We start from the raw sequence: 27,113 nt of genomic DNA, 5'->3' as shown, positions 1-27,113 counted from the left end.
TCAACGATTCTTGTGCCTCAGCCTCCCGAGTAGCTAGGATTACAGATGCCTGTCACCACGCCAGCCAATTGTTGTATTTTCAGTAGAGACAGGGCTTCACCATGTTGGTCAGACTGCTCTTGAACTTCTGACCTCAGGTGATTCGCCCACCTCGACCTCCCAAAGTGCTGGGATTATAGTCATGACCCACTGTGGCCGGCCTATTTTCTCCCTTTTCTTTTTTTTTTTTTTCTCTTTAAGAAAAAGTCACGCCGGGCGCGGTGGCTCACGCCTGTAATCCCAGCACTTTGGGAGGCCAAGGCGGGCAGATCACAAGGTCAGGAGATCGAGACCACGGTGAAACCCCGTCTCTACTAAAAATACAAAAAATTAGCCGGGCGCGGTTGTGGGCGCCTGTAGTCCCAGCTACTCGGGAGGCTGAGGCAGGAGAATGGCGTGAACCCGGGAGGCGGAGCTTGCAGTGAGCCGAGATCGCGCCACTGCACTCCAGCCTGGGCTGGGCGACAGAGCGAGACTCCGTCTCAAAAAAAAAGAAAAAGTCGCTCTGTCACCCAGGCTAGGCTGGAGTGCAATGGCGCAATCTCAGCTCACTGCAACCTTCACCTCCCAGGTTCAAGCAATTCTCCTGCCTCAGCCTCCCAAGTAGCTGGGATTACAGGCACCCACCACCACGTCCAGCTAGTTTTTTTGCATTTTTAGTAGAGATAGGGTTTCACCATGTTGGCCAGGCTGTCTCAAACTCCTGACCTCAGGTGATCCGCCCGCCTCGGCCGCCCAAAGTGCTAGGATTACAGGTTTCTATTTATTTTTAGTTGCTTTTTTTTTTTTTTTTTTGAGACGGAGTCTTGCTGTGTCGCCCAGGCTGGAGTGCTGTGGCGTGATCTCAGCTTGCTGCAACCTCTGCCTCCTGGGTTCACGTCATTCTCCTGCCTCAGCCTCCAGAGTAGCTGGGACTACAGGCACCCACCACCATGCCTGGCTAATTTCTTTTTTTTGTATTTTTAGTAGAGACGGGGTTTCACCGTGTTAGCCAGGATGGTCTCAATCTCCTGACCTCATGATCTGCCCGCCTCCCAAAGTGCTGGGATTACAAGTGTGAGCCACCACGCCCGACTGGAGTCTATTTATTTTTAATAGTAGGCATCCTAATGGGTATGAGATGCTATCTCGCGGTTTTGATTTGTATTTCCCCAGTGATTACTGAGATTGAGCATCTTTTCAGGTGCTTGTTGGCCATTTGAACACCTTCCTTGAAGAAATGTGTATTCAAGCCTTTTGCTCATTTATTTTTATTTATTTATTTTTGAGATGGAGTTTCACTTTTGTTGCCCAGGCTGGAGTGCAATGGCACGATCTTAGCTCACGGCAACCTCTGCCTACCAGGTTCGAGTGATTCTCCTGCCTCAGCCTCCCGAGTAGCTGGGATGACAGGCATGTGCCACCACGCCCAGCTAATTTTTTGTATTTTTAGTAGAGACTGGGTTTCACCGTGTTAGCCAGAATGGTCTCGATCTCCCAACCTCAGGTGATCCACCTGCCTCGGCCTCCCAAAGTGCTGGGATTACAGGCATGAGCCACTGTGCCCAGTCTAATTTTGTATTTTTAGTAGAGATGGGGTTTTTCCATGTTGCTCAGGCTGGTCTTGAACTCCCGACCTCAGGTGATCTGCCCGCCTCAGCCTCTCAAAGTGCTGGGATTATATGTGTGAGCCACCACGCCCGGCCCTTTTGCCCATTTTTAAATTGGGTTGTCTGAAAATGCATTACTGCTAAGACCGGGGGCTTGGACACAGTGGTTCACGCCTGTAATCCCAGTCCTTTGAGAGGCTGAGGCAGGCGTGTCACCCAAGATCAGGAGTTCGAGACCACCCTGGCCAACATGGCGAGAAACCCTGTCTCTACTAAAAGTCCAAAACCTAGCCAGGCGTGATGCCACACTCCTGTAGTCCCAGCTATTTGGGAGGCTGAGGCAGGAGAATCGCTTGAACACGGGAGGTGGAGGTTGCAGTGAGCTGACATTGCACCACTGCACTCCAGCCTGGGCAACAGAGTGAGACTCTGTCTCAAAAAAAAAAGAGCAAGCAAGCCTCCATAATGCTTGTTGAATTGGACTTTGTGCAGGCTGAAGATCTGCCACCTCACTGCTGCCGCCTGTGAAGAGCTGGCCTCAACTCTCAGTGTGAACCACAGCCTGAGAGAGCTGGACCTGAGCCTGAATGAGCTGGGGGACCCCGGGGTGCTGCTGCTGTGTGAGAGCCTCAGGCATCCCACGTGCAAGCTCCAGACCCTCCGGTGAGTCCCGTTTTGCTCACCACGCTAGGAGTCCCAAACCATGAACGCAGCCCTCTCACCTGGGATCACCGAAGCCAGGTTGCCTCTGCTCCTAAACTCTAGCTACTACATCAGCCTTTTTTTTTTTTTTTTTTGAGACAGAGTTCCACTTTGTCACCCAGGCTGGAGTGCAATGGCGCGATCTCGGCTCATTGCAACCTCCACCTCCCAGGTTCAAGCAATTCTCCTGCCTCGGCCTCCCAAGTACCTGAGATTACAGGTGCCCGCCCCCATGCCCAGCTAGTTTTTTGTATTTTTAGTAAAGATGTGGTTTCATCGTGTTAGCCAGGATGGTCTCGATCTCCTGACCTCATGATCTGCCCGCCTTGGCCTCCCAAAGTGCTGGGATTACAGGCATGAGCCACTGCACCCAGCCTACCTTAGTTTTTTTAAAAGGATTTTTCTGGCCAGGCACAGTGGCTGACACCTGTTAATTCCAGCACTTTGGAAGGCCAAGGCGGGAGGATCACCTGAGGTCAGGAGTTCGAGACCAGCCTGACCAACATGGTGAAAGAGCCTGTCTCTACTAAAAAGAGAAAATTAGCCAGGCATTGTGGTGCATGCCTATAATCCCAGCTACTCAGGAGGCTGAGGCAGGAGAATCACTTGAACCCAGGAGGTGGAGGTTGTGGTGAGCTGAGATCGCGTCATTGCACTCCAGCCTGGGCAACAAGAGCAAAATTCCACCTCAAAAAAAAAAAAAAAAAAAAAGGGATTTTTCTGACACACGGCCCTTTGCACAAGCAATTCTTGTTCCCTGGCATGCCTTCTGCTCTCTGTCCCCTCTTTGCCCAGAGAAGTTCAATTTTTCTTCTGAACACTCTTTACTTTGTATTTCTTTGAGACAGGGTCTTGCTCTGTCGCCAGTACTGGAGTGCAGAGGTGTGATCATATTTCACTGTACCCTCGACCTCCTGGGCTGAAGCCATCCTCCCATCTCAGGCTCCTGAGTAGCTGGGACTGCAGGCACACGCCACCACACCTGGCCAATGTTTCCTTTTTTTTTTTTTTTTTGAGACGGAGTCTTGCTCTGTCGCCTGGGCTGGAGTGCAGTGGCGCCATCTCGGCTCACTGCAAGCTCCAACTCCCGGGTTCACGCCATTCTCCTGCCTCAGCCTCTCGAGTAACTGGGACTACAGGTGCTCGCCACCACGTCCGGCTAATTTTTGTATTTTTAGTAGATGGGGTTTCACCATGTTAGCCAGGATGGTCTCGATCTCCTGACCTCGTGATCTGCCCATCTCGGCCTCCCAAAGTGCTGGGATTACAGGTGTGAGCTACCGTACCTGGCCAATTTTTACTTATTTTTTGTAGGGACAAGGTCTCTATTTGTTGCCTAGGCTGGTGTCAAACTCCTGGCCTTAAGAGATCCTCTGGCCTTGGCCTCCCAAAGTGCTGGGATTACAGATGTGACCCATTACACCCAACTGGACACCTTTTCTAATCCCTAGCTAAGATCTGGCTTCCTAGATTGATGATCCTACATGACCTCATACTTCCCCTCAGCATCATTTATTGAAATTTGAAGGCTGGGTGAGGTGGCTCCTGCCTGTAATCTCAGCACATTGGGAGGCCAAGGTGGGAGGATGGCCTGAGGTCAGGAGTTCAAGACTAGCCTGGCCAACATGGTGAAACCCCGTCTCTACTATAAATATAAAAATTAGCCAGACGTGGTGGCGGACGCCTGACGTCCAGGTACCCAGCAGGCTTAGGCAGAAGAATTGCTTGAATCCGGGAGCCAGAGGTTGCAGTGAGCTGAGATTGTGCCACTGCACTCCAGCCTGGGCGGCAGAGAGAGACTCCATCTCAAAAAAAAAAAATTTGTAATTCGTGTATGTGTGTGTGGTGGCATTCCACAAGTGTAGGAGCTATGCCCACTGTATCTCCCAGTGACTAGTACAAGACGTGGGTAGAGGTGCTAAAAAATACACATTTTGTGTATTTTTTTATCAAGGCACCAGCAAAAAACAACAACAAAAAATCACACACGCGGCTGATGCCTGTAATCCCAGCACTTTGGGAGGCCAAGGTGGGAGGATGACCTGAGGTCAGGAGTTCAAGACTAGCCTGGCCAACATGGTGAAACCCCGTCTCTACTAAACATATAAAAATTAGCCGGGCATGGTGGCAGATGCCTGATGTCCAGGTACACAGGAGGCTGAGGCAGAAGAATTGCTTGAACCTGGAAGCCGGAGGTTGCAGTGAGCTGAGATTGTGCCACCGCACTCCAGCCTGGATGACAAGAGTGAGACTCCATCTCAAAGAAAAAAAATTGTCATTCGTGTATATGTGTGTGTGGTGGCATCCACAAGCGTAGGAGCTATGCCCACTGTATCTCCTAGTGACTAGTACAAGACGTGGGTAGAGATGCTCAAAAATACACATTTTGTGTATTTTTTTTTTATCAAGGCACTAGCAAAAAACAAAAAAAAAATCACACATGCGGCTGGGCACGGTGGCTCATGCCTGTAATCCCAGCACTTTGGGAGGCTGAAGAGGGCGGATCATGAGGTCAAGCGATTGAGACCATCCTGGCCAACATGGTGAAACCCCATCTCTACTAAAAATACAAAAATTAGCTGGGCATGGTGGTATGCGCCTGTAGTCGCAGCTACTCAGAAGGCTGAGGCAGGAGAATCACTAGAACACAGGAGGCGGAGGTTGCAGTGAGCCGAGATCGTGCCACTGCACTCCAGCCTGGGCGATATTGCGAGACTCTGTCTCAAAAAAAAAAAAAAAAAATTGTAGATGGGAGGCTGCGGCGGGTGGATCACCTGAGGTCAGGAGTTTGAAACCAGCCTGACCAACATGGTGAAACCCCGCTTCTACCAAAAATACAAAAATTAGCCGGGCATGTTGCCACATGCCTGTAATCCCATCTACCTGGGAGACTGAGACAGGAGAATCGCTTAAGCTAGGGAGGTAGAGGTTGCAGTGAGCCGAGATTGCACCATTACACTCCAGCCTGGGCAACAAGAGGGAAACTCTATCGCCAAAAGAAAAAAAACTTTTTTTGTACAAACAAGTTGTTGGTTGTCCAGACTGGTCACAAACTCCTGACCTCAAATAATCCTCCAGCCTCAGCCTCCCAAGATGCTGGGATGACAGGCATGAGCCAGGGCACCTGGCCTGATTCTTTTTTTTTTTTTTTTTTTTTTAAGACAGAGTCTAGTTCTGTTGCCCAGGCTGGAGTGCAGTGGCGCGATCTCGGCTCACTGCAAGCTCCACCTCCCGGGTTCACGCCATTCTCCTGGCTCAACCTCCCGAGTAGCTGGGACTACAGGCGCCCACCACCGCGCCCGGCTAATTTTTTGTATTTTTAGTAGAGACGGGGTTTCACTGTGATCTCAATCTCCTGACCTCGTGATCCGCCCGCCTCGGCCTCCCAAAGTGCTGGGATTACAGGCGTGAGCCACCGCGCCCGGCTTGGCCTGATTCTTAGTTGCTTCCTTCTGTCCTTTTATTCCTCTCTTCCTCTCATCTTCCTACTTCTGTCTTCTTTTTCGTCTCTCAAGGGTAGAGACTGAGTCTGTCCCTCTGTCTGCAACCAGCACAGGGCTTGACACAGGGTCCTCCCAGCAGATGTTTGCAGGAGGAACGCCTCCCCTCTGCCCTAGCATCCTGTCTTTGCAGGTTGTGCATCTGCCGGCTGGGCTCTGCCGCCTGTGAGGGTCTTTCTGCGGTGCTCCAGGTCAACCACCACCTTCGGGAGCTGGACTTGAGTTTCAACGACCTGGGAGACTGGGGCCTGTGGTTGCTGGCTGAGGGGCTGCAACATCCCACCTGCAGACTCCAGAAACTGTGGTGAGCCCTGGGGAGGGACCGGGTGACGGTGGTCACATTTGGACGGTGGAAGCACTTTCTCATCCTTCCTTTTTCTATTTATGAACTATCCTGCTTCACTACGAAAGATTCAGGTAGCAAGAAGAGAGGTGGAATGAAAAGACAGGAAGTTTCTCTGAACTTATTCTGATGTGGGGATGCTGCCAGACTTAAAACTGTAAAAATTTAAGGCTGGGAGTGGTGGCGCACGCCTGTAATCCCAGCACTTTGGGAAGCCGGAGTGGGTGGATCACCTGAGGTCAGGAGTTCGAGACCAGCCTAACATGGTGAAACCCTGTCTCTACTAAATACAAAAAAAAATAGCCAGGCCTGGTGGCGCACGCCTGTAATCCAAGCTACTTGGGAGGCTGAGACAGGAGAATCGCTTGTACCTGGGAGGTAGAGGTTGCAGTGAGCAGAGATCATGCCATCGCACTCCAGCCTGGGCAACAAGAGTGAAACTCTGTCTCAAAAAAAAAAAAAAAAAAAAAAGTTTAAATTCAAAAATTAAAAAAAAAGAGACCGGGCACGGTAGTTTAATGCCTGTAATCCCAGCACTTTGGGAGGCCCAGGCGGGTGGATCAACTGAGGTCAGGAGTTCAACAGCAGCCTGGCCAACACGGTGAAACACCATCTCTACAAAAATACAAAAATTCACTGGGCATGGTGCCACATGCCTGTAATCCCAGCTACTCAGGAGGCTGAGGCAGGACAATGACTTGAACCCAGGAGGCGAGATTACAGTAAGCCAAGATCGCACCACTGCACTCCAGCCTGGGAGAGAGAGCAATACTCTGTCTCAAAAATAATAATTCAGGCCAGGCGCGGTGGCTCATGCCTGTAATCCCAGCACTCTGGGAGTCTGAGGTGGGTGGATCATGACGTCAGGAGTTCGAGACCACCTGGCCAACATGGCCATCTTTATTAAAAATACAGAGATTAGCCTGGTGTGGTGGTGGGCACCTGTAATCCCAGCTACTCAGGAGGCTGAGGCAGGAGAATCGCTTGAACCCAGGAGGTGGAGGTTGCGGTGAGCCGAGATCACACCATCGTACTCCAGCCTGGGCAACAGAGCAAGACTCTGTCTTGAGAAAAAAAATAATCAGCCGGGCGCGGTGACTCACGCCTGTAATCCCAGCACTTTGGGAGGCCGAGGCGGGCCGATCACAATGTCAGGAGATCGAGAACATCCTGGCTAACATGGTGAAAGCCCGTCTCTACTAAAAAATACAAAAAAATTAGCCGGGCGTGGTGGCAGGCACCTGTAGTCCCAGCTACTTGGGAGGCTGAGGCAGGAGAATGGCGTGAACCCGGGAGGCAGAGCTTGCAGTGAGCGGAGATTGCGCCACTGCACTCCAGCCTGGGCGACAGAGCAAGACTCTGTCTCCAAAAAATAAATAAAAAATAATAATTCAATCTGGTACTCTGTAAATTCCAATCAAATGTTGTGACTTTCGCCCTCACCTTTCTGCCAGGCCAGCTGTAGCCCTAATCTGAAGGATTAAGAATGGGATGAGGCGCTGGGTGCGGTGGCTCAAGCCTGTAATCACAGCACTTTGGGAGGCCGAGACGGGTGGATCACGAGGTCAGGAGATCGAGACCATGCCGGCTAACCCGGTGAAACCCCGTCTCTACTAAAAAATACAAAAACCTAGCCGGGCGCTATGACGGGCGCCTGTAGTCCCAGCTACTCGGGAGGCTGAGGCAGGAGAATGGCGTGAACCCGGGAGGCGGAGCTTGCAGTGAGCTGAGATCCGGCCACTGCACTCCAGGCTGGGCGACAGAGCGAGACTCCGTCTCAAAAAAAAAAAAAAAAAAAAAAGAATGGATGAGGCATCATCTAGTTTATTTGGGGTTTGTTTTTTAAAAAAAAATAAATAAATAAATAAAAACAGGGTCTCACTGTCACCCTGGAGTGTACTGGCACGATCTCGGCTCACTGCAATCTCCACCTCCCAGGTTCAAGCAATTCTCCTGCCTCAGCCTCCCGAGTAGCTGGAATTACAGAGGTACACCATCTAGCTCAGATAATTTTTTAAAATGTTACCGAGGCTGGGCGTGGTGGCTCATGCCTATAATCCCAGCACTTTGGAAAGCCAAGGTGGGTGGAATAGCTTGAATCCAGGAGGTGGAAGTTGCAGTGAGCTGAGATCGCGCCACTGCATTCCAGCCTGGGCAACGGAGTGAGCCTCTGTCTCAAACAAAACAAAATAAAAGGATACAAAAATTAGCCAGGCGTGGTGGTGCACGCCTGTAATCCCAGGTACTCGGGAGGCTGAGGCAGGAGAATCACTTGAACCTGGGAGGCGGAGGTTGCAGTGAGCTGAAATCTTACCACTGTACTCCAGCCTGGGCGACTCCAAATAACATAAGTAGCACCTGATGTTTACCTTAACCGACTCCTTATCTTCACCAGGCTGGATAGCTGTGGCCTCACGGCCAAGGCTTGTAAGAATCTTTACTTCACCCTGGGGATCAACCAGACCTTGACCGAGCTTTATCTGACCAACAACGCCCTAGGGGACACAGGTGTCCGACTGCTTTGCAAGCGGCTGAACCATCCTGGCTGCAAGCTCCGAGTTCTCTGGTGAGGGATGATGACCAGTTCTTTCTGGAGGAGGCTGGACATTGGGCTGGGTGCATGAGGGTAGATAAGCTGGATGGACAAATACTTTCTGCACTGGTATGTGCAATTAGGGGGCACACAGATGAGGCCAAATATGACCTATGTCGTCTACCGGCTGTGTGACCTTGGATGATTTCCTTGTCTGTCGAAGGGGACCATCGTGGCTTGCCGATTGCACTGGAGGTCACTGTAATTCCAGTGAGAATCTAGAATTACTCTGCCTGGGTTCAAATTCCAATTGCTTTTTTTTTTTTTTTTTAGATGGGATCCTGCTGTCGCCCAGGCCGGAGTGCAGTGATGCAATCAAAGTTTAGGCTGGGTAAAGGGGATGGCGCCTGTAATCCCAGCACTTTGACAGGCTGATGTGGGAAAATTGCCTGAGCTCAGGAATTTGAGACCAGCCTGGGCAACATGGCAAAATCCCATCTCTACACACATACACACACACACACACACACACACAAAAACACCAGGTGTGGAGGCACACACCTCTAGTCCCAGTTACTCAGGGGGCTGAGGTGGGAGGACTGTTTGAGCCCAGGAGTTCGAGGCTGCAGCGAGCCATGATTACGCCACTGCACTCCAGCCTGGGTGACCAGGCAAGAACTTGTCTCAAGAAAATATAGGTTGGCCGGGCGCGGTGGTTCATGCCTATAATCCCAGCACTTTGAGAGGCTGAGGCGGGAGGATCATGAGGTCAATCGATCGAGACCATCCTGGCTAACATGGTGAAACCCCATCTACTAAAAATACAAAAAGTAGCTGGGCATGGTGGTGTGTGCCTGTAATCCCAGCTACTCAGGAGGCTGAGACAGGAGAATCGCTTGAACCCGGGAGGCAGAGGTTGCAGTGAGCCGAGATCGTGCTACTGCACTCTGGCCTGACGACAGAGTGCGACTCTGTCTCAAAAAAAAAAAAAGAAAGAAAGAAAACAAGAAAAAAAAGGCCAAGGCAGGCAAATCACTTGAGGCCAGGAGTTCAAGACCAGCCTGGCCAACATAGTGAAACCACATCTTTACTATAAATACAAAAACTTACGGCTGGGAGAGGGTGGCTGTATACAAAAATTACCCGGGCATGGTGGCACGTGCCTGTAATCCCAGCTACTTGGGAGGCTGAGGCAGGATAATCGCTTGAAGCTGGGAGGTGGAGGTTGCAGTGAGCCGAGATCATGCCACTGCACTCCAGCCTGAGCAACAGAGCAAGACTCCATCTTTGAGAAAGAAAAAAGAAATGGAGACAAAAATGGAGACCATAGTTGCATCTTCATAAGGCTATGATAAATTTTGAGTTGGCCAGGTGTGGTGGCTCACACCTGTAATCCAGCACTTTGGGAGGCCAAGATAAGCAGATCACTTGAGGTCAGGAGTTCCAGACCAGCCTGGCCAACGTGGTGAATCCCTGTCTCTGCTAAAAATACAAAAATTAGCTGGGCATGGTAGCACGCACCTGTAGTCCCAGCTACTAGGGAGGCTGAGGTGGGAGGATCCCTTGAACATGGGAGGTAGAGGTTGCAGTGAGCCGAGATCGCACCACCCCACTCCAGCCTGGGTGACACAGCAAGACTCAGTCTTGAAAAAAAAAAAAAAAAAAAATTATGGACGGGTGCAGTGGCTCACGCCTGTAATCCCAGCACTTTGGGAGGCCGAGGCGGGCAGATCACAAGGTCAGGAGATCAAGACCTTCCTGGCTAACACGGTGAAACCCCGTCTCTACTAAAAATACAAAAAATTAGCCGGGAGTGGTGGTGGGAGCCTGTAGTCCCAGCTACTGGGGAGGCTGAGGCAGGAGAATGGCGTGAAATAAGGAGGCGAAACTTGCAGGGAGCCGAAATGGTGCCAAGGCACTCCAGCCTGGGCAACGGAGAGAGACTCTGTCTCCAAAAAAAAAAAAAAAAATCTTAAAAAAAAAAAAATTATGCAAGTTAACACAGCTTGGGGACTTGTGTGTAGCACGCGATAAGCCTACTTTCCAGCAGCGTTGGGTGGAATTTCTGGAGGATCATGGAATGGTCTTACCACGACACTGCACAATAGATACTTAAGGCTTATTAACTGAATGCCACAGTTGTGGGGCTGGAATAATATCAACTCTTGTGTCCACAGGTTATTTGGGATGGACCTGAATAAAATGACCCACAGTAGGTTGGCAGCGCTTCGAGTCACAAAACCTTATTTGGACATTGGCTGCTGAATGGTCCTGTCTGCTGGCTCTCCCCCTGAGATCTGGACAGATGAAGATGGGAGGGTGTTCGTCACCCCCCACAGCATAATGATCAGGCTCCTTCCTAGAGACAGACTCATGCAGATTAAGATCAAAAGTCCCTCTGCCTGAGATCAAATTAATGTTTGACGGAGCTGGCTGGGTGCGGTGGCTCATGTCTGTAATCCCAGCACTTTGGGAGGCCAAGGTGGGCGGATCACGAGGTCAGGAGATCGAGACCATCCTGGCTAATACGGTGAAACCCCATCTCTCCTAAAAAATACAAAAAATTGGCCGGGCGCGGTGGCTCAAACCTGTAATCCCAGCACTTTGGGAGGCCGAGACGGGCGGATCACGAGGTCAGGAGATCGAGACCATCCTGGCTAACACGGTGAAACCCCGTCTCTACTAAAAAATACAAAAAATTAGCCGGGCGAGGTGGCTGGCGCCTGTAGTCCCAGCTACTCGGGAGGCTGAGGCAGGAGAATAGCGTAAACCCGGGAGGCGGAGCTTGCAGTGAGCTGAGATCCGGCCACTGCACTCCAGTCTGGGTGACAGAGCGAGACTCCGTCTCAAAAAAAAAAAAAAAAAAAAAAATACAAAAAATTAGCCAGGCGTGGTGGCGCACGCCTGTAGTCCCAACTACTAGGGAGGCTGAGGCAGGAGAATGGCATGGACCCGGGAGGCAGAGCTTGCAGTGAGCTGAGATCGTGCCACTACACTCCAGCCTGGGTGACAAAGCGAGACTCCGTCTCAAAAAAAAAAAAAAAAAAAAAAAGTCAAAAGTCCCTCTGCTTGGGATCAAATTAATGTTTGACGGAGCTGGCCGGACGTAGTGGCTCATGTCTGTAATCCCAGCACCCAGCACTTTGGGAGGCCAAGGCGGGGGGATCATGAGGTCAGGAGTTCAAGATCAGCCTGGCCAAGATGGTGAAACCCCATCTCTACTAAAAGTAAAAGAAATTAGCCAGGTGTGGTGGCGGGCGCCTGTAGTCCCAGCTACTCGGGAGGCTGAGGCAGGAGAATCGCTTGAACCTGGGAGGTGGAGGTTACAGTGAACCGAGATCGTGCCACTGCACTCCAGCCTGGGTGACAGTGGGACTCCATCTCAAAAAAAGAGAAAATTTTGACGGAGCTTTAAGGGATGACCAACTATGAGAGGTTTGATGGCCCCAACAGGAGGGGGTAAAAGCCCAGCAGGGGGCCAGGTGCGGTGGTTCATGCCTGTAACCCCTATACTTTCGAAGGCGGAGTCAAGATGGCTGCTTAAGTCCAGGAGTTCGAGACCAGCCTAAGCAACATAGCAAGACTCCACTATTACTAATTAGCCAACTACTATTAATTAGTACAATTAATTTACCCAGGAGTAGCAGCACATGCCTGTAGTCCCAGCTACTCCGGGGACTGAGGTGGGAGGATTGCTTGAGCCCAGGAGGTCGAGGCTGCAGTGAGCTCTAACTGCACCACTGCGCCCCAGCCTGGGCAACAGAAGGTGCCCGGGAAAAATGGCCAGTAGGGGCCCTCAGAGGGCCACCAGCCCTGCCAAGCCCTGGCTGCATCAGGACATAGTAATATTTGAGCTCTGGGGTGGGTGCCACTGCCATCTAGTGGACGACAATAGAAATGCATGCCAACATGCAGTAAGGAACGCACAGGACAAAGCACTTAGTCCAAAGGCATATTGTGCCAAGTTGAGGAAAGCCTATTCTCAAATGTCACAGGATACATGGGGCACTCAGCATTTGGGAAGAGACTCCTATGCAAGCTAACCCTCAGAATGCTTGTTATGCCAACAGCCCTGACCCTCCCTTGCTGGAGGGGATAATTCCGGAAATCTTAACGTGGCAGGCATGTCAGGATGGCCCCCTGCCTGGAATTCACTGGGCCCTGCCAAAATCTGACACCTACAAGGCCACGTGTAGGCTAGCCGTAACCTATTACACACTGTGCTTTCAACAAAAATACAGAGCCCACCAGGTGCGGTGGCTCACGCCTGTAATCCAAACACTTTCGGAGGCTGAGGCAGGCAGATCAGCTGAGGTCAGGAGTTCGAGACCAGCCTGGCCAACATGGTGAAACCTACTAAAGATACTGAAATTAGGCCGGGCGCAGTGGCTCATGTCTGTAATTCCAGCACTTTGGGAGGCCAAGGTGGGCGGATCACAAGGTCAAGAGATCAATGCCATCCTGGCTAACACGGTGAAACCCCATCTCTAATAAAAATACAAAAAATGAGCTGGGTGTGGTGGTATGCACCTGTAGTCCCAGCTGTTGGGGAGGCTGAGGCAGGAGAATCGCTTGCACCTGGGAGGCAGAGGTTGCAGTGAACCGAGATCACGCCACTGAACTCCAGCCTGGGTGGCAGAGTGAGACTGTCTCAGAAAAAAAAAAAAAAAAAAATGCCAGGTGCGGTGGCTCATGCCTGTAATCCCAGCACTTTGGGAGGCCAAGGAGGGCAGATCACCTGAGGTTGGGAGTTCAAGACCAGCCTGACCAACATGGAGAAACCTCATCTCTACTAAAAATATAGAATTAGCTGGGCGTGATGGCGCATGCCTGTAATCCCAGTTACTTGGGAGACTGAGGTAGGAGAATTGCTTGAACCCAGGAAGTGGAGGTTGCCGTGAGCCGAGATCGTGTCACTGCACTCCAGACTAGGTGACAGAGCAAGACCTTGTCTCAAAAAAAATAGCTGGGCGTGGTGGTGGGCGCCTGTAGTCCCAGTTACTCAGGAGGCTGAAGCAGGAGAATCATTTGAACCCGAGATGCAGAGGTTGCAGTGAGCTGAGATCGTGCCACTGCACTCCAGCCTGGGCAACACAGCCAGACTCCATCTCAAAAAAAAAAACCAACAACAAAAAAAACACAGAACCGGAGAAAGCCCATGGGCTGGCAGGGTGCTCTTCCGTTTCTATCCTCTGTCTGCAGTGGTGGCGCCACCACCAAAATGCAGATTTTCGTGAAAACCCTTACAGGGAAGACCATCGCCCTTGAGGTTATAAAGGACAAGATCCAGGATAAGGAAGGAATTCTTACTGATCAGCAAAGACTGACGACAACATTCAGAAACAGTCTCCGCTTGAGACTTTGTGGTGGTGCTAAGAAAAGGCAGAAGTTTTTCACCACTCCCAAAAACAACAAGAGAGTCAGGCTGGCCGTCCTGAAATACTACCAGGTGAATGACAATGGCAAAATGACTTGCCTTCAGATGAAGGCGCTGGGAGTGTTCATGGCAAACCATTTCAACATTGTGGCAATGTTATCTGACTTACTGTTTCAACAAACCAGAATAAAATTGTGTATGAGTTAATAAAAGGCATGAATATATATATACACATATATATATATACACACACACATATATACACACACACACCCAACCAACCTACTAGTGAAACAGATTTTCTGCCTGTAATCCCAGCATTTTGGGAGGCTGAGGCAGGAGTATCTCAAGCCCAGGAGTTGAGACCAGCCTGGACAACATAGTGAGACCCCATCTCGGGAAAAAAAAAGGGGGGGGGAGAAATAACCTCCCTATTTTATTCTATAGAAATCCATATTCCTGGCTGGGCGCGGTGGCTCATGCCGGTAATTCCAGCACTTTGGGAGCCCGAGGCAGGCGGATCACGAGGTCAAGAGATCAAGACCATCCTAGCCAATACGGTGAAGCCCCGTCTCTATTATAAATATAAAAATTAGCTAGGCCTGGTGGTTGAGGCTGAGGCAGAAGAATCGCTTGAACCCGGGAGGCGGAGGTTGCAGTGAGCAGAGATCACGCCATTGCACTCCAGCCTGGGCGACAGAGCGAGACACTGTCTCAAAAAAAAAGCAAAAGAAAAGAAAAATAAATCCATATTCCCTTGGCCAGGTGCAGGTGGCTTATGCTTGTAATCTCAGCACTTTGGGGGGCCAAGGCGGGTGAATCACAAGGTCAGGAGATCAAGAATCTCCTGGTGAATCTCATAGTGAAACCCCATCTCTACTAAAACACAAAAAATTAGCAGGGCATGGTAGAGGGCGCCTGTAGTCCCAGCCACTCTGGAAGCTGAGGCAGGGGAATCACTTGAACTGGGAGGCCGAGGCTGCAGTGAACTGAGATTGTGGCACAGCACTCCAGCCTGGTGACAGAGCAAGACTCCATCTAAAAAACACAAAAAAGAAATCCATATTCCCATTTAAACACACAGAAATCTATATTCCCATTACTGGGAATTCAAACTAAGAAACTTGAAACTATGTCAGTGCCTGGTGGGAAATCACGTCGCCATGCCGTGCTCAGCCCACGCGCGAGAGCTACAGACCAGAAATGTAGGCGATTTCAGAAAAGGTGACCTTACAGCTCCGGAGATCAGATACTCAGTCCTGTGGACGATTGTCCCACTGGCCAGGTGCAACAGCTCACGTCTGTAATTCCAGCTCTTTACAAGCCCAAGAATTTCTACAGCAACCTGGGGAACCTAGTAAGGTGCCGCCTGAACACAAAAAAATTAGCCCAGAAGGGGTATTCACGCGGACACCCAGCTACTGGAGCTGAGGAAAGAGGAATGCCGGAGTCCGGGGAGTGGAGGCTACACCTAGCTCGACGGAACCACTACATTCCAGCCTGGATGAAAAAAACTACAAATGGCCCATCATTACCACGTAAAACTGTGCCTTAAGCTCTTTCTGCAATCCCAGCGCTTTAGGGTAAGAGACTGTTTAGGCTTCAAGACCAGATTGGGCAACATAGTGGGATCCTCTCTCTAAATTTCAAAAAAAGTTTTAAAAAAGTTATTTACCCGGCCGGGCGCGGTGGCTCAAGCCTGTAATCCCAGTACTTTGGGAGGCCGAGGCGGGTGGATCACGAAGTCAGGAGATCGAGACCATCCTGGCTAACATGGTGAAACCCCGTCTCTACTAAAAATACAAAAAACTAGCCGGGCGAGGTGGCGGGCGCCTGTAGTCCCAGCTACTCAGAGGCTGAGGCAGGAGAATGGCTTAAACCCGGGAGGCGGAGCTTGCAGTGAGCCGAGATCGGGCCACTGCACTCCAGCCTGGGTGACACAGCGAGACTCTGTCTCAAAAAAAAAAAAAAAAAGAAATACAAAAAAAACTAGCCGGGCGAGGTGGCGGGCGCCTGTAGTCCCAGCTACTCGGGAGGCTGAGGCCGGAGAATGGCGTGAACCCGGGAGGCGGAGCTTGCAGTGAGCTGAGATCCGGCCACTGCACTCCAGCCTGGGCTACAGAGCGAGACTCCGTCTCAAAAAAAAAAAAAAAAAAGTTATTTACCCAATATTCTTTGTATGCCTGAATTCAGTCCTGTTTCCACAGCTGCTTCTGAAGCAAACAGCCCTGCTTACAAACCACCCCCACCTACCCCCGCACTGGCTGTACAGTCCAAACCCTCAACAAGCTTAAGAAACTCAAATAAATGCTGGGTGCGGCGGCTCAAACCTGTAATCCCAGTACTTTGGGAGCCGAGGCGAGTGGATCATCTGGTGTCAGGAGTTCAAGACCAGCCTGGCCAACATGGAGAAACCCTGTCTCTACTAAAAAAATTGAAAAAATTAGCCGGGCATGGTGGCTCATGCCTGTAATCCCAGCTAATCAGGAGGCTGAGGCAGGTTGCAGTGAGCCAAGATTGCACCACTGCACTCCAGCCTGAGTGAGAGAAGTAGGCTGTCTCAAACAAAAAAAACCTTCCAAAAATGAACTTAGGCCTGGCACTGTGGCTCACACAGGCCACCCAGGGAAAGACGGTAAAGCCCCATCTCTACTAAAGGAGGTATGTCTTGATTCCCCACAAGTTTCAGACCAAGCTGGCAAATGTATGAAACCCCAAGACTCTACTAAATGGTGGAGCATGGGGGCACACTCCTGGTGCCAGCTGCTAAGGGTGGGGTGAGGGGGTGGCTTATACGGGAGATCTTTTGATCCAGGGAGCTCGGGGGTGCAGGGAGCTGTGATGGTGCCACTGCACTCCAGCCTGGGTAGTTATTTTTTTAAGTTCAAAGAACATAACTCCAAGTTCTAGCAGGGGTAGAAGGGAAGCACAAAATCCTGACAAATATTTTTATGCAATGTACTTGGGGGTGGTAGAGTAAGCTTTAGGCTTCAAGCCAGCTTCAGGCTCATGCCTGTAATCCCAGCAACTTGTGTGGCGGAGGAATACTTGAGCCCAACAGACCAGAAACATAACGTGGTGTTGTTCTTAAAAGTTTATTAAGTTTATTCATAAAAGTTTATTCATTTTATTCTTAAAAGTTAGGAAAAGTGAGACTGGCATTGTCCGTATAGCAGGGTGAAAGCACTCCAGCCCATGCTCTGGCCAAACGCACTTCAGCCTTACATCCAGGCTGCCTACCAAATCCAGGAACAGGGCCCCAAATTAACTCCCCCTTTAAGGCCAACTACCAGATTCCCGACAACCCATCAAGCTTTTCCTGCCCTGCTCATCTGCAGGTGAACCCTGGATCCTGCCACCCCAGAATACACCAATTTTTATTATGTAAAAAGGAACATACAGACTGGTACCCCGCAGAGCAGAAGGCCCGGAACTCCAGGCCGGAGCCGAAGCTGCAGCCAGACCCGCAGGCTCCCTTGAAGCAGGATGGTTCGTGATGCCCTACTCAAACAGGGACACCCCAAAATCGAAGCACTTCCCAGCACAGACAAAAGGGAAAGTGCTCCCATTTTGGGTATCCCAGTATGAGCTGCTCGCAAGGATCTGCCATCACTGCGACTTTCTTGCCTACAAGAGATGTTTGGCCTCCAATCATCCAAGCACATGTTAAATGTCAGCAACAAATTTGCTTGCTATGGGCGGAAAGAGGAAAGTTACATATCAACACCAACAGCAAAAAGTATGTCTTTCTTTGTGCATCCAGCCCTTCTTGCTCTGCTGCCCAGGCTGGAGTGCAATGGCCTCCCGGGTTCAAGTGATTCTCCTGCCTCAGACTCCCGAGTAGCTGGGATTACAGGCGCCCGCCACCACCACACCCGGCTAACTTTTGTAGAGACGAGGTTTCACCATGTTGGTCAGGCTGGTCTCGAACCCCGTGATCTGCCCGCCTCAGCCTTCCAAAGTGCTGGGATTACAGGCACGAGCCACTGCGTCCGGCGCACATCTGCTCTTTGAACGTTCTCTTCACCATCTAACCCAGATTCCCTTAACTGTGCCAAGTGACCAGGTGAAAGCCCAGGAGAGTCCCCCCGCTTCCCTGGATTACACCCAGACGCTGTACGGGACCTTTTACCCAAGACACTTCCGGCTGGGAACCAAAACCACAGGTTATTTAGTTCCTGCAGAAGACCGAACTCCACGGCATCCGTTGGTATGGGCGTCACCGGTGACGCTCAAATGTCGCAGCACTTTCCACTTGGACATCAGAATAGTGCTCCACATTTGAGGATCACAGGGTGAGCAGCTCTACCTGCAAGAGCCCTGGCCAAGAGATTTAAAATTACGAGGAAACGGCCGTAGACACGGACTAGGGCCATCATGCTAAACCCCGCCCCCCTCCGCCACTACCAAAATGGCGGGTTTTCTCAATCGGTAACACTCAAAACATGGCGGCACTTTTTTCACCAGAGAGCAGAAAGTGCCCCCACAGTTTGAGTGCCACAGGCTGAGGGGATGCGGCAAGGCGGCGATCGCAAGTGGAAGCACTTACCCATCAGAAGAGGCTTTTAAGCAAGGAGGTAGAGAGTAGCCCTTGATGAACTGTTGAAGGTCTGCAAAACACAAGTTAAACTACCCTTAAAAAGAAGCTAAAACAAGGCTTTCCACGCGTAGATATTCAAAGCACTCCCCCGCCCATAGCCTCCAGATCCAAGCCATGAGGACTGAGTACATTGCAAGTAGGTAGGAAGAACACGTGTGAGGGGCAGTGGGGACTTCGTCCTGAAGACTGAAAAAAGTCACAGAAATAGAACAAAAGCACAGCCCGGCTGGGCGGAGTGGTTCACGCCTGTAGTCCCAGCTACTCGGGAGGCTGCGGTGGTAGGATTTCGATTGAGTTCAGGAGTTCGAGACCAGCTTGGACTATGATAGCAAAACCCCATCTCTACCAAAAAAAAAAAAAAAAAAAAAAAGGCAAAAAAACCCACATAGAAATGGTGGTGCGCGCCTGTGGTCGCAGCTACTGGGGAGGCTAAAAGGGCGAATCCCAGGAGGTCGAGGCTGCAAGGCGCCATCATCCTACCTCTGCACTTCTTCCTGGGCGTCACTGAGATCCAGACCCTAAAAAAAATAAAATAAAAGACCATGGCAATACTCACAGAGACCAACGACAGGACCACACCTCAGCTCTTCCAGAAAGACCAGGACACTACTGCTGGGTTCTTATATAGGCCGAGGGCCTATTCAACTTTCATAGGATTAAAGCCCACCCCTTCCCACCCTCTCATTCCTCCTGGTCTCCGCCCCAAGCCACCCTGCTCCCTTTGATCCTAGCTTGCCTTAGTCAGACACACCTTCATAAAGTTTTTCAAACACTGATTCAAATAGAAATTAGGTAATCCCTATTACTATTAACGCCAAAATTCATTTCACCATCTGGGGGTTCAGTCATCCACTGAACAAATATTTAAATATAATATTTTGGCCGAGCGCGGTGGCTCATGCCTGTAATCCCAGCACTTGGGGAGGCCGAGGCGGATGATCACTTGAGGCCGGGAGTTCGAGACTAGCGTGGGCAACATGGTGAACCCCCATTTCTACCAAAAAATACAAAAATTAGCCGGGCGTGGTGGTTCACACCTGTAATCCCAGCTACTTGGGAGGCTAAGGAAAGAGAATCGCTTGAACCCGCGAGGCGGAGGTTGTGGTGAGCCAAGATTGTGCCACTGCACTCCATCCTGGGGACAGAGTGAGACCCTGTCTCAAAAAATAAATAAATAGGCTGGGCGCGGTGGCTCATGCCTGTAATCCCAAAACTTTAGGAGGCCAAGGCAAGGGGATCACAAGGTCAAGAAATCGAAACCATCCTGGCCAACATGGTGAAACCCCGTCTCTACTAAAAATACAAAAATTAGCTGGGCATGGTGGCGGGTGCCTGTAGTCCCAGCCAGTCGGAGGCTGAGGCAGGAGAATGGCGTGAACCCGGGAGGCAGAGGTTGCAGTGAGCCGAGATCACACCATTGCACTCCAGCCTGGGTAACAGAGTGAGACTCTGTCTCAAAAAAAAAAAAAAAAAAGAAAAACCTGGGCGCAGTGGCTCATACCTATAATCCCAGCTACTTAGGGGGCTGAGGTGGGAGATGAACCATGGAGGTAGGATTGCAAGGGAGCCGAGATCGCACCACTGCACTCCAGTCTGGGCGACAGAGTGAGACTTCGTCTCAAAAAAAAAAAAAAAAAAAGAGAAAATTTAAAAAAACAGTGTGGCAGTGAACATTTTTGAGAGCAACTTTGATAAAAGAGAGGAAACATTTCTGATTTTATTTCTTGAAACCCCTAGAGCTCCTTTGACCTTGAGGCATAGAGAGAAACTCAAAGCGGTGGGGGGTGGAGAGGTAAGCAGGGGCTTGAAAATGGCAAGTGATCAAAATAATGAATGACTCAAGGAAGAGGGAAGACTTGGGGCCCCAGGAGGCCGAGGTTTCCTTCCCATTTGTAATCCTAGCCAGCTGTGGAAGTATGTGCTCAACCTTTCTGGTTAAACCTAGTTCCTTCATCAATGAAAAAGGTACAGCATTTGCTGCAAAGGATGGCGAGAGATAGAAATGAGACAGTAAGGCCGGGCGCGGTGGCTCAAGCCTGTAATCCCAGCACTTTGGGAGGCCGAGACGGGCGGATCACGAGGTCAGGAGATCGAGAGACGATCCCGGCTAACACGGTGAAACCCCGTCTCTACTAAAAAATACAAAAAAATTAGCCGGGCGCGGTTGTGGGCGCCTGTAGTCCCAGCTACTCGGGAGGCTGAGGCAGGAGAATGGCGTGAACCCGGGAGGCGGAGCTTGCAGTGAGCCAAGATCACGCCACTGCACTCCAGCCTGGGCGGCAGAGCGAGACTCTGTCTCAAAAAAAAAAAAAAAAAAAAAAGAAATGAGACAGTAAATAGCCTGTTTGGGGAGAATCGCTAGAACCCGGGAGGCAGAGGTTGCAGTGAGCGGAGATCGCGCCACTGCACTCCAGCCTGGATGATAGAGCCAGACTCCATCTCAAAATTTAAAAAAAAAAAATTTTTTTTTTTGCTTTGGTCTTTGTCAAGGTTGCGGGAGGTCAGTGCATTCGTCCTGGCTGCTGCTCAGCCATCCAGATTCCTATCTAACCTACTCACTCCTCTCACACTGCACCTGGATTGGCTGCTATTTGGGAACCACCTGGACGATCTCTGGTATTTACTAGAACTCAGCTTTTTCTCATCACCTCATTTTGTCTTTGAAAATTTCTCCTTTCAGGGCGGCTTTCTTCTCCTGCCCTTGGGCCAGCACATCCAGCTCATTGCTGACTTTTTTTTTTTTTTTTTTTTTTAAGATGGAGTCTCCCTGAGCCACCCAGGCTGGAGTGCAGAGGCTCGATCTCCGCTCACCACAACCTCCACCTCCCAGGTTGAAGAGATTCTCCTGCCTCAGCCTTCCGAATAGCTGGGATTACAGGCATGTGCCACCACGCCCGGCTAGTTTTGTATTTTTAGTAGAGACGGGGTTTCTCCATGTTGGTCAGGCTGGTCTTGAACTCCCGGTATCAGGTGATCTGCCCACCTCGGCCTCCCAAAGTGCTGGGATTACAGGCGTGAGCCATAATCCCAGCCCATATTTTTGTATTTTTAGTAGAGACACGGTTTCACCATCTTGGCCAGGCTGCTCATGAACTCCTGACCTCATGATCCACCCACCTCAGCCTCCCAAAGTGCTGGGATTACAGGCATGAGCCACCACACCTGACCTGTATTTTTAGTAGAGACAGGGTTTTACCATGTCGGCCAGGCTGGTCTTGAACTCCTGACCTTAGGTGATCAGCCTGCCTCAGCCTCCCAAAGCACTGGGATTACAGGCATGAGCCACCAGACCCGGTCAACATTTGTATTTTTGAATATAAAAAATGTTACTAGTTGGCCGGGCGCGGTGGCTCACGCCTGTAATCCCAGCACTTTGGGAGGCCGAGGCGGGCGGATCACGAGGTCAGGAGATCGAGACCATCCTGGCTAACTCGGTGAAACCTCGTCTCTACTAAAAATGCAAAAAATTAGCCGGGCGAGGCGGCGGGCGCCTGTAGTCCCAGCTACTCGGGAGGCTGAGGCAGGAGAATGGCGTGAACCCGGGAGGCGGAGCTTGCAGTGAGCCGAGATTGCGCCATTGCACTCCAGCCTGGGCGACTAAGCGAGACTCTGTCTCAAAAAAAAAAAAAAAAAAAAAAAAAAAAAAAATGTTACTAGTGCAATTGAATTTAATCAACATTCAACGAAGAGTATAGTCAAAGATGATTTTTAAGTGCATTTAAAAGAGGCCTGCAGGCAGTGGCTGAAGCCTGTAATCTCAGCAATTTGGAAGGCTGAGGTGGGAGGATCTCTTGAGCCCAGGCTGCAGTGAGGCCTGATCCTGCCACTGTACTCCAGCCTGGTGGACAGAGCAAGACCCCATCCCTGGAAAAAAAAAAAAAAAAAACATGTAAAGAAAAAAGATCTGGCCTGGCGCGGTGGCTCATGCCTGTAATCCCAACACTTTGGGAGGCTGAGGTGGGCAGATCACCTGAGGTTAGGAGTTCAAGCCCAGCCTGGCCAACATGGAGAAACCCCATCGCTACTAAAAATACAAAATTAACTGGGGTGGTGGCGCATACTTGTAATCCCAGCTACTCTGGAGGCTGAGGCAGGAGAATCGCTTGAACCCGGGAGGCAGAGGTTGCGGTGAGCCGAGATCACGACATTATACTCCAGCCTGGGCAACAAGAGCAAAATCCCTTCTCAAAAAAAAAAAAAAAGAAAGGAAAAAAGATCCAATATGGTATTTTACTTTTTTTGTTGTATAATTTGTTTAAAAATATAGAGATGGGCTGGGCATAGTGGCTCAGGCCTGTAATCCCAGCACTTAGGGAGGCTGAAGCGGGTGGATCACTTGAGTTCAGGAGTTCAAGACCAGCCTGGCCAACATTAACAAAACCACGTCTCTACTAAAAAATATAAAAATTAGCTGGGTGTGGGGGTGGGCGCCTGTAATCCCAGCTACTCAGGAGGCTAAGGCAGGGAGAAATGCTTGAACCTGGGAGGCAGAGGTTGCAGTGAGCCAAAATCACACCATTACACTTTATCCTGGGTGACTGAGCAAGACTCTGTCTCAAAAAAATAAATGACAGAGAAAGAGAGAGATGGGAGTCTTGCTTTGTTGCCCAGGGTGGTCTCAAACTCCTGGGCTCAAGCGATCCTCTCACCTTGGCCCCCCAAAGTGCTGGGATTACAGGCATAAGCCATCACACCTGGCCCAATTTGACATTTTTTGGACAATTCATGACATTGCTGGTGAGACCAGTATAAGACTTGACCCTTCCCCCCCGACAACCAGGCGTGACGAGAAAAATCAAATTAAAAAAATTTAAAATTAAAGATGTGCTTCTTAGAGTTTCATTCTGACTTGACAAGTATAGTGGATCTGGTCTTTTATTATTGTGGTAATTCAACACGCATATTTAACTTAAAGCCTCAAATTGTAATAATTGTATCAACTGTTCGTTAACTTTACAAGTCAATTTATCTTTACTCTTAAATGAGCTCTTTGGGGAAAAAAAAAAAGACAGACGGGCGTGGTAGCTCACGCCTGTAATCCCAGCACTTTGGGAGGCTGAGGCGGGTGGATCACCTGAGGTCAGGGGTTCCAAAACCATCCTGGCCAACATGGCGAAACCCCGTCTCTACTAAAATACAAAATTAGCTGGGTGTGGTGACGCACCCCTGTAATTCCAGCTACTTGGGAGGCTGAGGCAGGAGAATCGCTTGAACCCAGGAGACGGAGGTTGCAGTGAGCCCAGATGATGCCACTGCACTCCAGCCTGGGCAACAAGAGCGAGACTCTGTTTCAAAAATAAAAAATAAAATAACAGAACAAATCAGAAATCCCAAATATTTAGGAAATGAGATTTCACAGCCGGTGCTTCTTGGGAGGAGGGGATAGATAGGGGAAACTTTGCCTAATCAGAAGTTCTTCCTGCTGAGCTGAAAGGTCGTCGTTTGCAAACCAGCAGACCTCCTTGTCATGATAATCGCCCTGTGTCCCCACCCTGAAACCCAGCCCTTCCCATTATCTGCCCCAGCTCCCCAGAACAATGAGAGTAGCTTTTTTTTTTTTTTTTGTAAACAGTCTAACAGTTGGAGAAATCCTTTTATGTGCACTATTCATTCCTGTCATCCCATTTTTCTCTCAGTCACTGTTTATCTACAGCCTTTGGGTGGGTGAGTGATAAACCTCCTTATGGCATTGAGGGGAAATTACCATTTCATCCACCTTTTCTGCTATGGGATGAGTTCAGGAAGGAGAAGGATTCTTGCCAGACTAGATTAAACCCTTCCCCAGTTCATGGCTGCCTATTTTGTTTGCCTGTGTTCTTAACACCTCCACGATGTGATACACATCACCTCGATTCTGGGGTGTCGGGGGGACATAGTATAAGAAAGATTAGACCAGGTGTGGCGGCCCAAGCCTGTAATCCCAGCGTTTGGGAGGTGAAGGGTGGCAGATTGCCTGAGCTCAGGAGTTTGAGGCCAGCCTGGGCAACATACTGAAACCCCGTCTCTACAAGAAATACTATATATACATACTAGCCAGGCATGGGAGCATTTTTAAAGAATTAGAGATAGGGTCTTGGCTATGTTGCTCAGGCTGTTCTCAAACTCCTGGTCTCAAATATCCCTCCTGTGTCAGCCTCCTGAGTCTATGGGATGAAAGGGAAGAGGCTCTGAGCTGAGAATGTGCCATTGCACTCCACCCTGGACAACACGAGAGAAACTCCGTCTCAAAAAAAAAAAAAAAAAAAGAACCTCTGTGGTCTGTTTATTTATGTATTCATTTTTTATTTTTATTATACTTTAAGTTCTGCGTTACATGTGCAGTTTCGTTACGTAGGTATACGCGTGCTCTGGTGGTTTGCTGCACCCATCAACCCGTCACCTACATTAGGTTTTTCTCCTAATGTTTTCCCTCCCCTAGCCCCCCACCATATTTATTCATGTTTATTTCAAAAGAGCCAGAGTTTTACTCTGTAGTCTAGGCTGGAGTGCAGTGGCAGGATCATGGTTCACTGTAACCTTGAACTTCTGGGCTCCAGTAACCCCCTGCCTCAGGCTCCCTAGTAGCTGGGACTACAGGCACGCGCCACCACACTTGGCTAACTGTTTGCAATTGTAGTAGATATGGGTTTTTGCCATGTTACTGAGGCTGGTCTCAAACTCCTGGGTTCAAGTGATCCTCGTGCCTGGGCCTCCCAAAGCGTGGGAATCGCAGGAGTGAGCCAGAGCCTGGCCCTGTGGCCACTTTCTTGCTATATTAATTGCAGAATTGAGAAAGTGTGACAGAGACCATGTGACCCTCAAAACCTAAACCATTTACTATCTAGCTCTTTAGAGAAAATGTTTGCTGACCTCAACATCGAGGTAAGGAGTGGACAAAGGCCTGGTGCGGTGGCTCATGCCTGTAATCCCAGCACTTTAGGAGGCCGAGGTGGGCAGTTCACCTGAGATTAGGAGTTCAAGACCAGCGTGGCCAACATGGCGAAGCCCCATCTCTACAAAAAATACAAAATTTAGCCAGGCGTGATGGCAGGCACCTGTAATCCCAGCTATTCGGGAGGCTGAGGCAGGAGAATCGCTTGAACCTGGGAGGCGAAAGTTGCAGTCAGCTGAGATCGTACCATTGCACCCCAGCCTGTCTCAAAAAAAAAAAAAAAAAAAAGAAGCAAAAATGGGATTTAGCCAAAGAACAGCGAGACGGGTTCATGGATGGAAAATTACAGGAGGAGGCGCCCAGGACAGAGTGTTTCTGCCTAAACTGGCCTAATGGGATTCTTGCTAAAGGTGGGCCGAGGCCTTGTACATCAAAGGTGGTGATGAGGCACTTCATCAGATATCAGGGGCAATTAGATGGGAAGAGCCAGGAGATGACTCAGCAGGAATCCCTGCTAAGAGTGGGCTGGGCAGGTCAAAGATAAGATAGCAGCCAACGTCCAGGCCTAGTCAGGAGGGCTCAGGAGAGCCTGCCTAAAGTTTGGTCAAGGCGGGGAGTTTGTCAAGGTATATGCTCAAAATCTGTTTCTTTTTTCTTTCTTTCTTTTTTTTTTTTGTCGAGACAGAGTTTCTCTCTCTTGCTCAGGCTGGAGTGCAATGGTGTGATCTCGGCTCACCGCAATCTCCGCCTCCCGGGTTCAAGCGATTCTCCTGCCTCAGCCTCCCAAGTAGCTGGGATTACAGACATGCGCCACCACGCCAGGCCAATTTTGTATTGTTTGTAGAGACGGGGTTTCTTCATGTGGGTCAGGCTGGTCTCGAACTCCTGACCTCAGGTGATCCGCCCGCCTCGGCCTCCCAAAGTGCTGGGATTGCAGGCATGAGCCACCGCACCCGGCTGGAACTATCGATTATCTCTAAAGCGGCTGAACCCTGCAGTGGTCAGGGACACCATCTTCCAGCTGCCTTGTTCTAGAACCTGCCTTGCCAGGCACTCTGAGCCATACAATTTATATTTGGGTTCCATGCTCGAGAGTTATTTGGCTAATAGAGTGCTTGTTAGAAAATGTGGACAGGGCTGGGCACGGTGGCTCACACTTGTAATCCCAGCACATTTGGAGTTTGAAGCGGGCAGATCATTTGAGGACAGGAGTTTGAGACCAGCCTGGTCAATATGGTGAAACCCTGTTTCTACTAAAAATACAAAAAAAAAATTAGCTGGGGCCGGGCGCGGTGGCTCACGCCTGTAATCCCAGCACTTTGAGAGGCCGAGGCGGGCGGATCACAAGGTCAGGAGATCGAGACCACGGTGAAACCCCGTCTCTACTAAAAATAAAAAAATTAGCCGGGCGCGGTTGTGGGCGCCTGTAGTCCCAGCTACTCGGGAGGCTGAGGCAGGAGAATGGCGTGAACCCGGGAGGCGGAGCTTGCAGTGAGCCGAGATCGCACCACTGCACTCCAGCCTGGGCGACAGAGTGAGACTCCGTCTCAAAAAAAAAA

The 27,113-nt window shown here is 50.1% G+C and overlaps 2 protein-coding genes and 2 non-coding genes across 58 annotated transcripts in view; 1 reads left to right on the top strand and 3 right to left on the bottom strand.

Moving 5' to 3' along the window:
* Positions 1-14,295, top strand: part of NLRP12 (NLR family pyrin domain containing 12) — a 35,532-nt gene extending 21,237 nt beyond the window's left edge. For 11 of the 48 annotated variants that reach the window (XM_015124834.3, XM_077981195.1, XM_077981182.1 and 8 more), the window contains 4 exons: positions 2,121-2,291; positions 5,964-6,134; positions 8,569-8,739; positions 10,884-11,135. In XM_015124834.3, the coding sequence (XP_014980320.3) occupies positions 2,121-2,291; positions 5,964-6,134; positions 8,569-8,739; positions 10,884-10,971 (601 nt within the window). In that variant the 3' untranslated portion in view covers positions 10,972-11,135. Of the gene's footprint in view, positions 1-2,120; positions 2,459-2,991; positions 3,484-3,945; positions 6,135-8,568; positions 8,890-9,039; positions 11,136-11,707 lie in introns of those variants that run through there. The other 37 variants (XM_077981185.1, XM_077981184.1, XM_077981175.1 and 34 more) reach the window with 19 other exon arrangements.
* NDUFA3 (NADH:ubiquinone oxidoreductase subunit A3) overlaps positions 1-27,113 on the bottom strand; it is a 427,160-nt gene that overhangs the window by 283,219 nt on the left and 116,828 nt on the right. Inside the window, exon 1 of one of the 8 annotated variants that reach the window (XM_077981771.1) lies at positions 25,103-25,106. The exons of 6 other annotated variants lie outside the window; for them this stretch is intronic. The gene's annotated coding sequence lies outside the window, so the exon portion shown is untranslated. Of the gene's footprint in view, positions 1-18,768; positions 18,774-25,102; positions 25,107-27,113 lie in introns of those variants that run through there. One more of the 8 variants, XM_077981752.1, reaches the window with a different exon arrangement.
* Positions 17,596-17,664, bottom strand: MIR373 (microRNA mir-373). Its single transcript, NR_032495.1, has one exon. It is a non-coding gene; the product is annotated as a microRNA mir-373 (primary transcript).
* MIR372 (microRNA mir-372) lies at positions 18,309-18,375 on the bottom strand. The gene has a single exon (NR_032494.1). It is a non-coding gene; the product is annotated as a microRNA mir-372 (primary transcript).

This window comes from Macaca mulatta, chromosome 19 (assembly GCF_049350105.2).
Source record: "Macaca mulatta isolate MMU2019108-1 chromosome 19, T2T-MMU8v2.0, whole genome shotgun sequence".
NCBI classification, from domain to species: domain Eukaryota; kingdom Metazoa; phylum Chordata; class Mammalia; order Primates; family Cercopithecidae; genus Macaca; species Macaca mulatta.
This window is presented reverse-complemented; position numbering and strand designations above follow the sequence as displayed.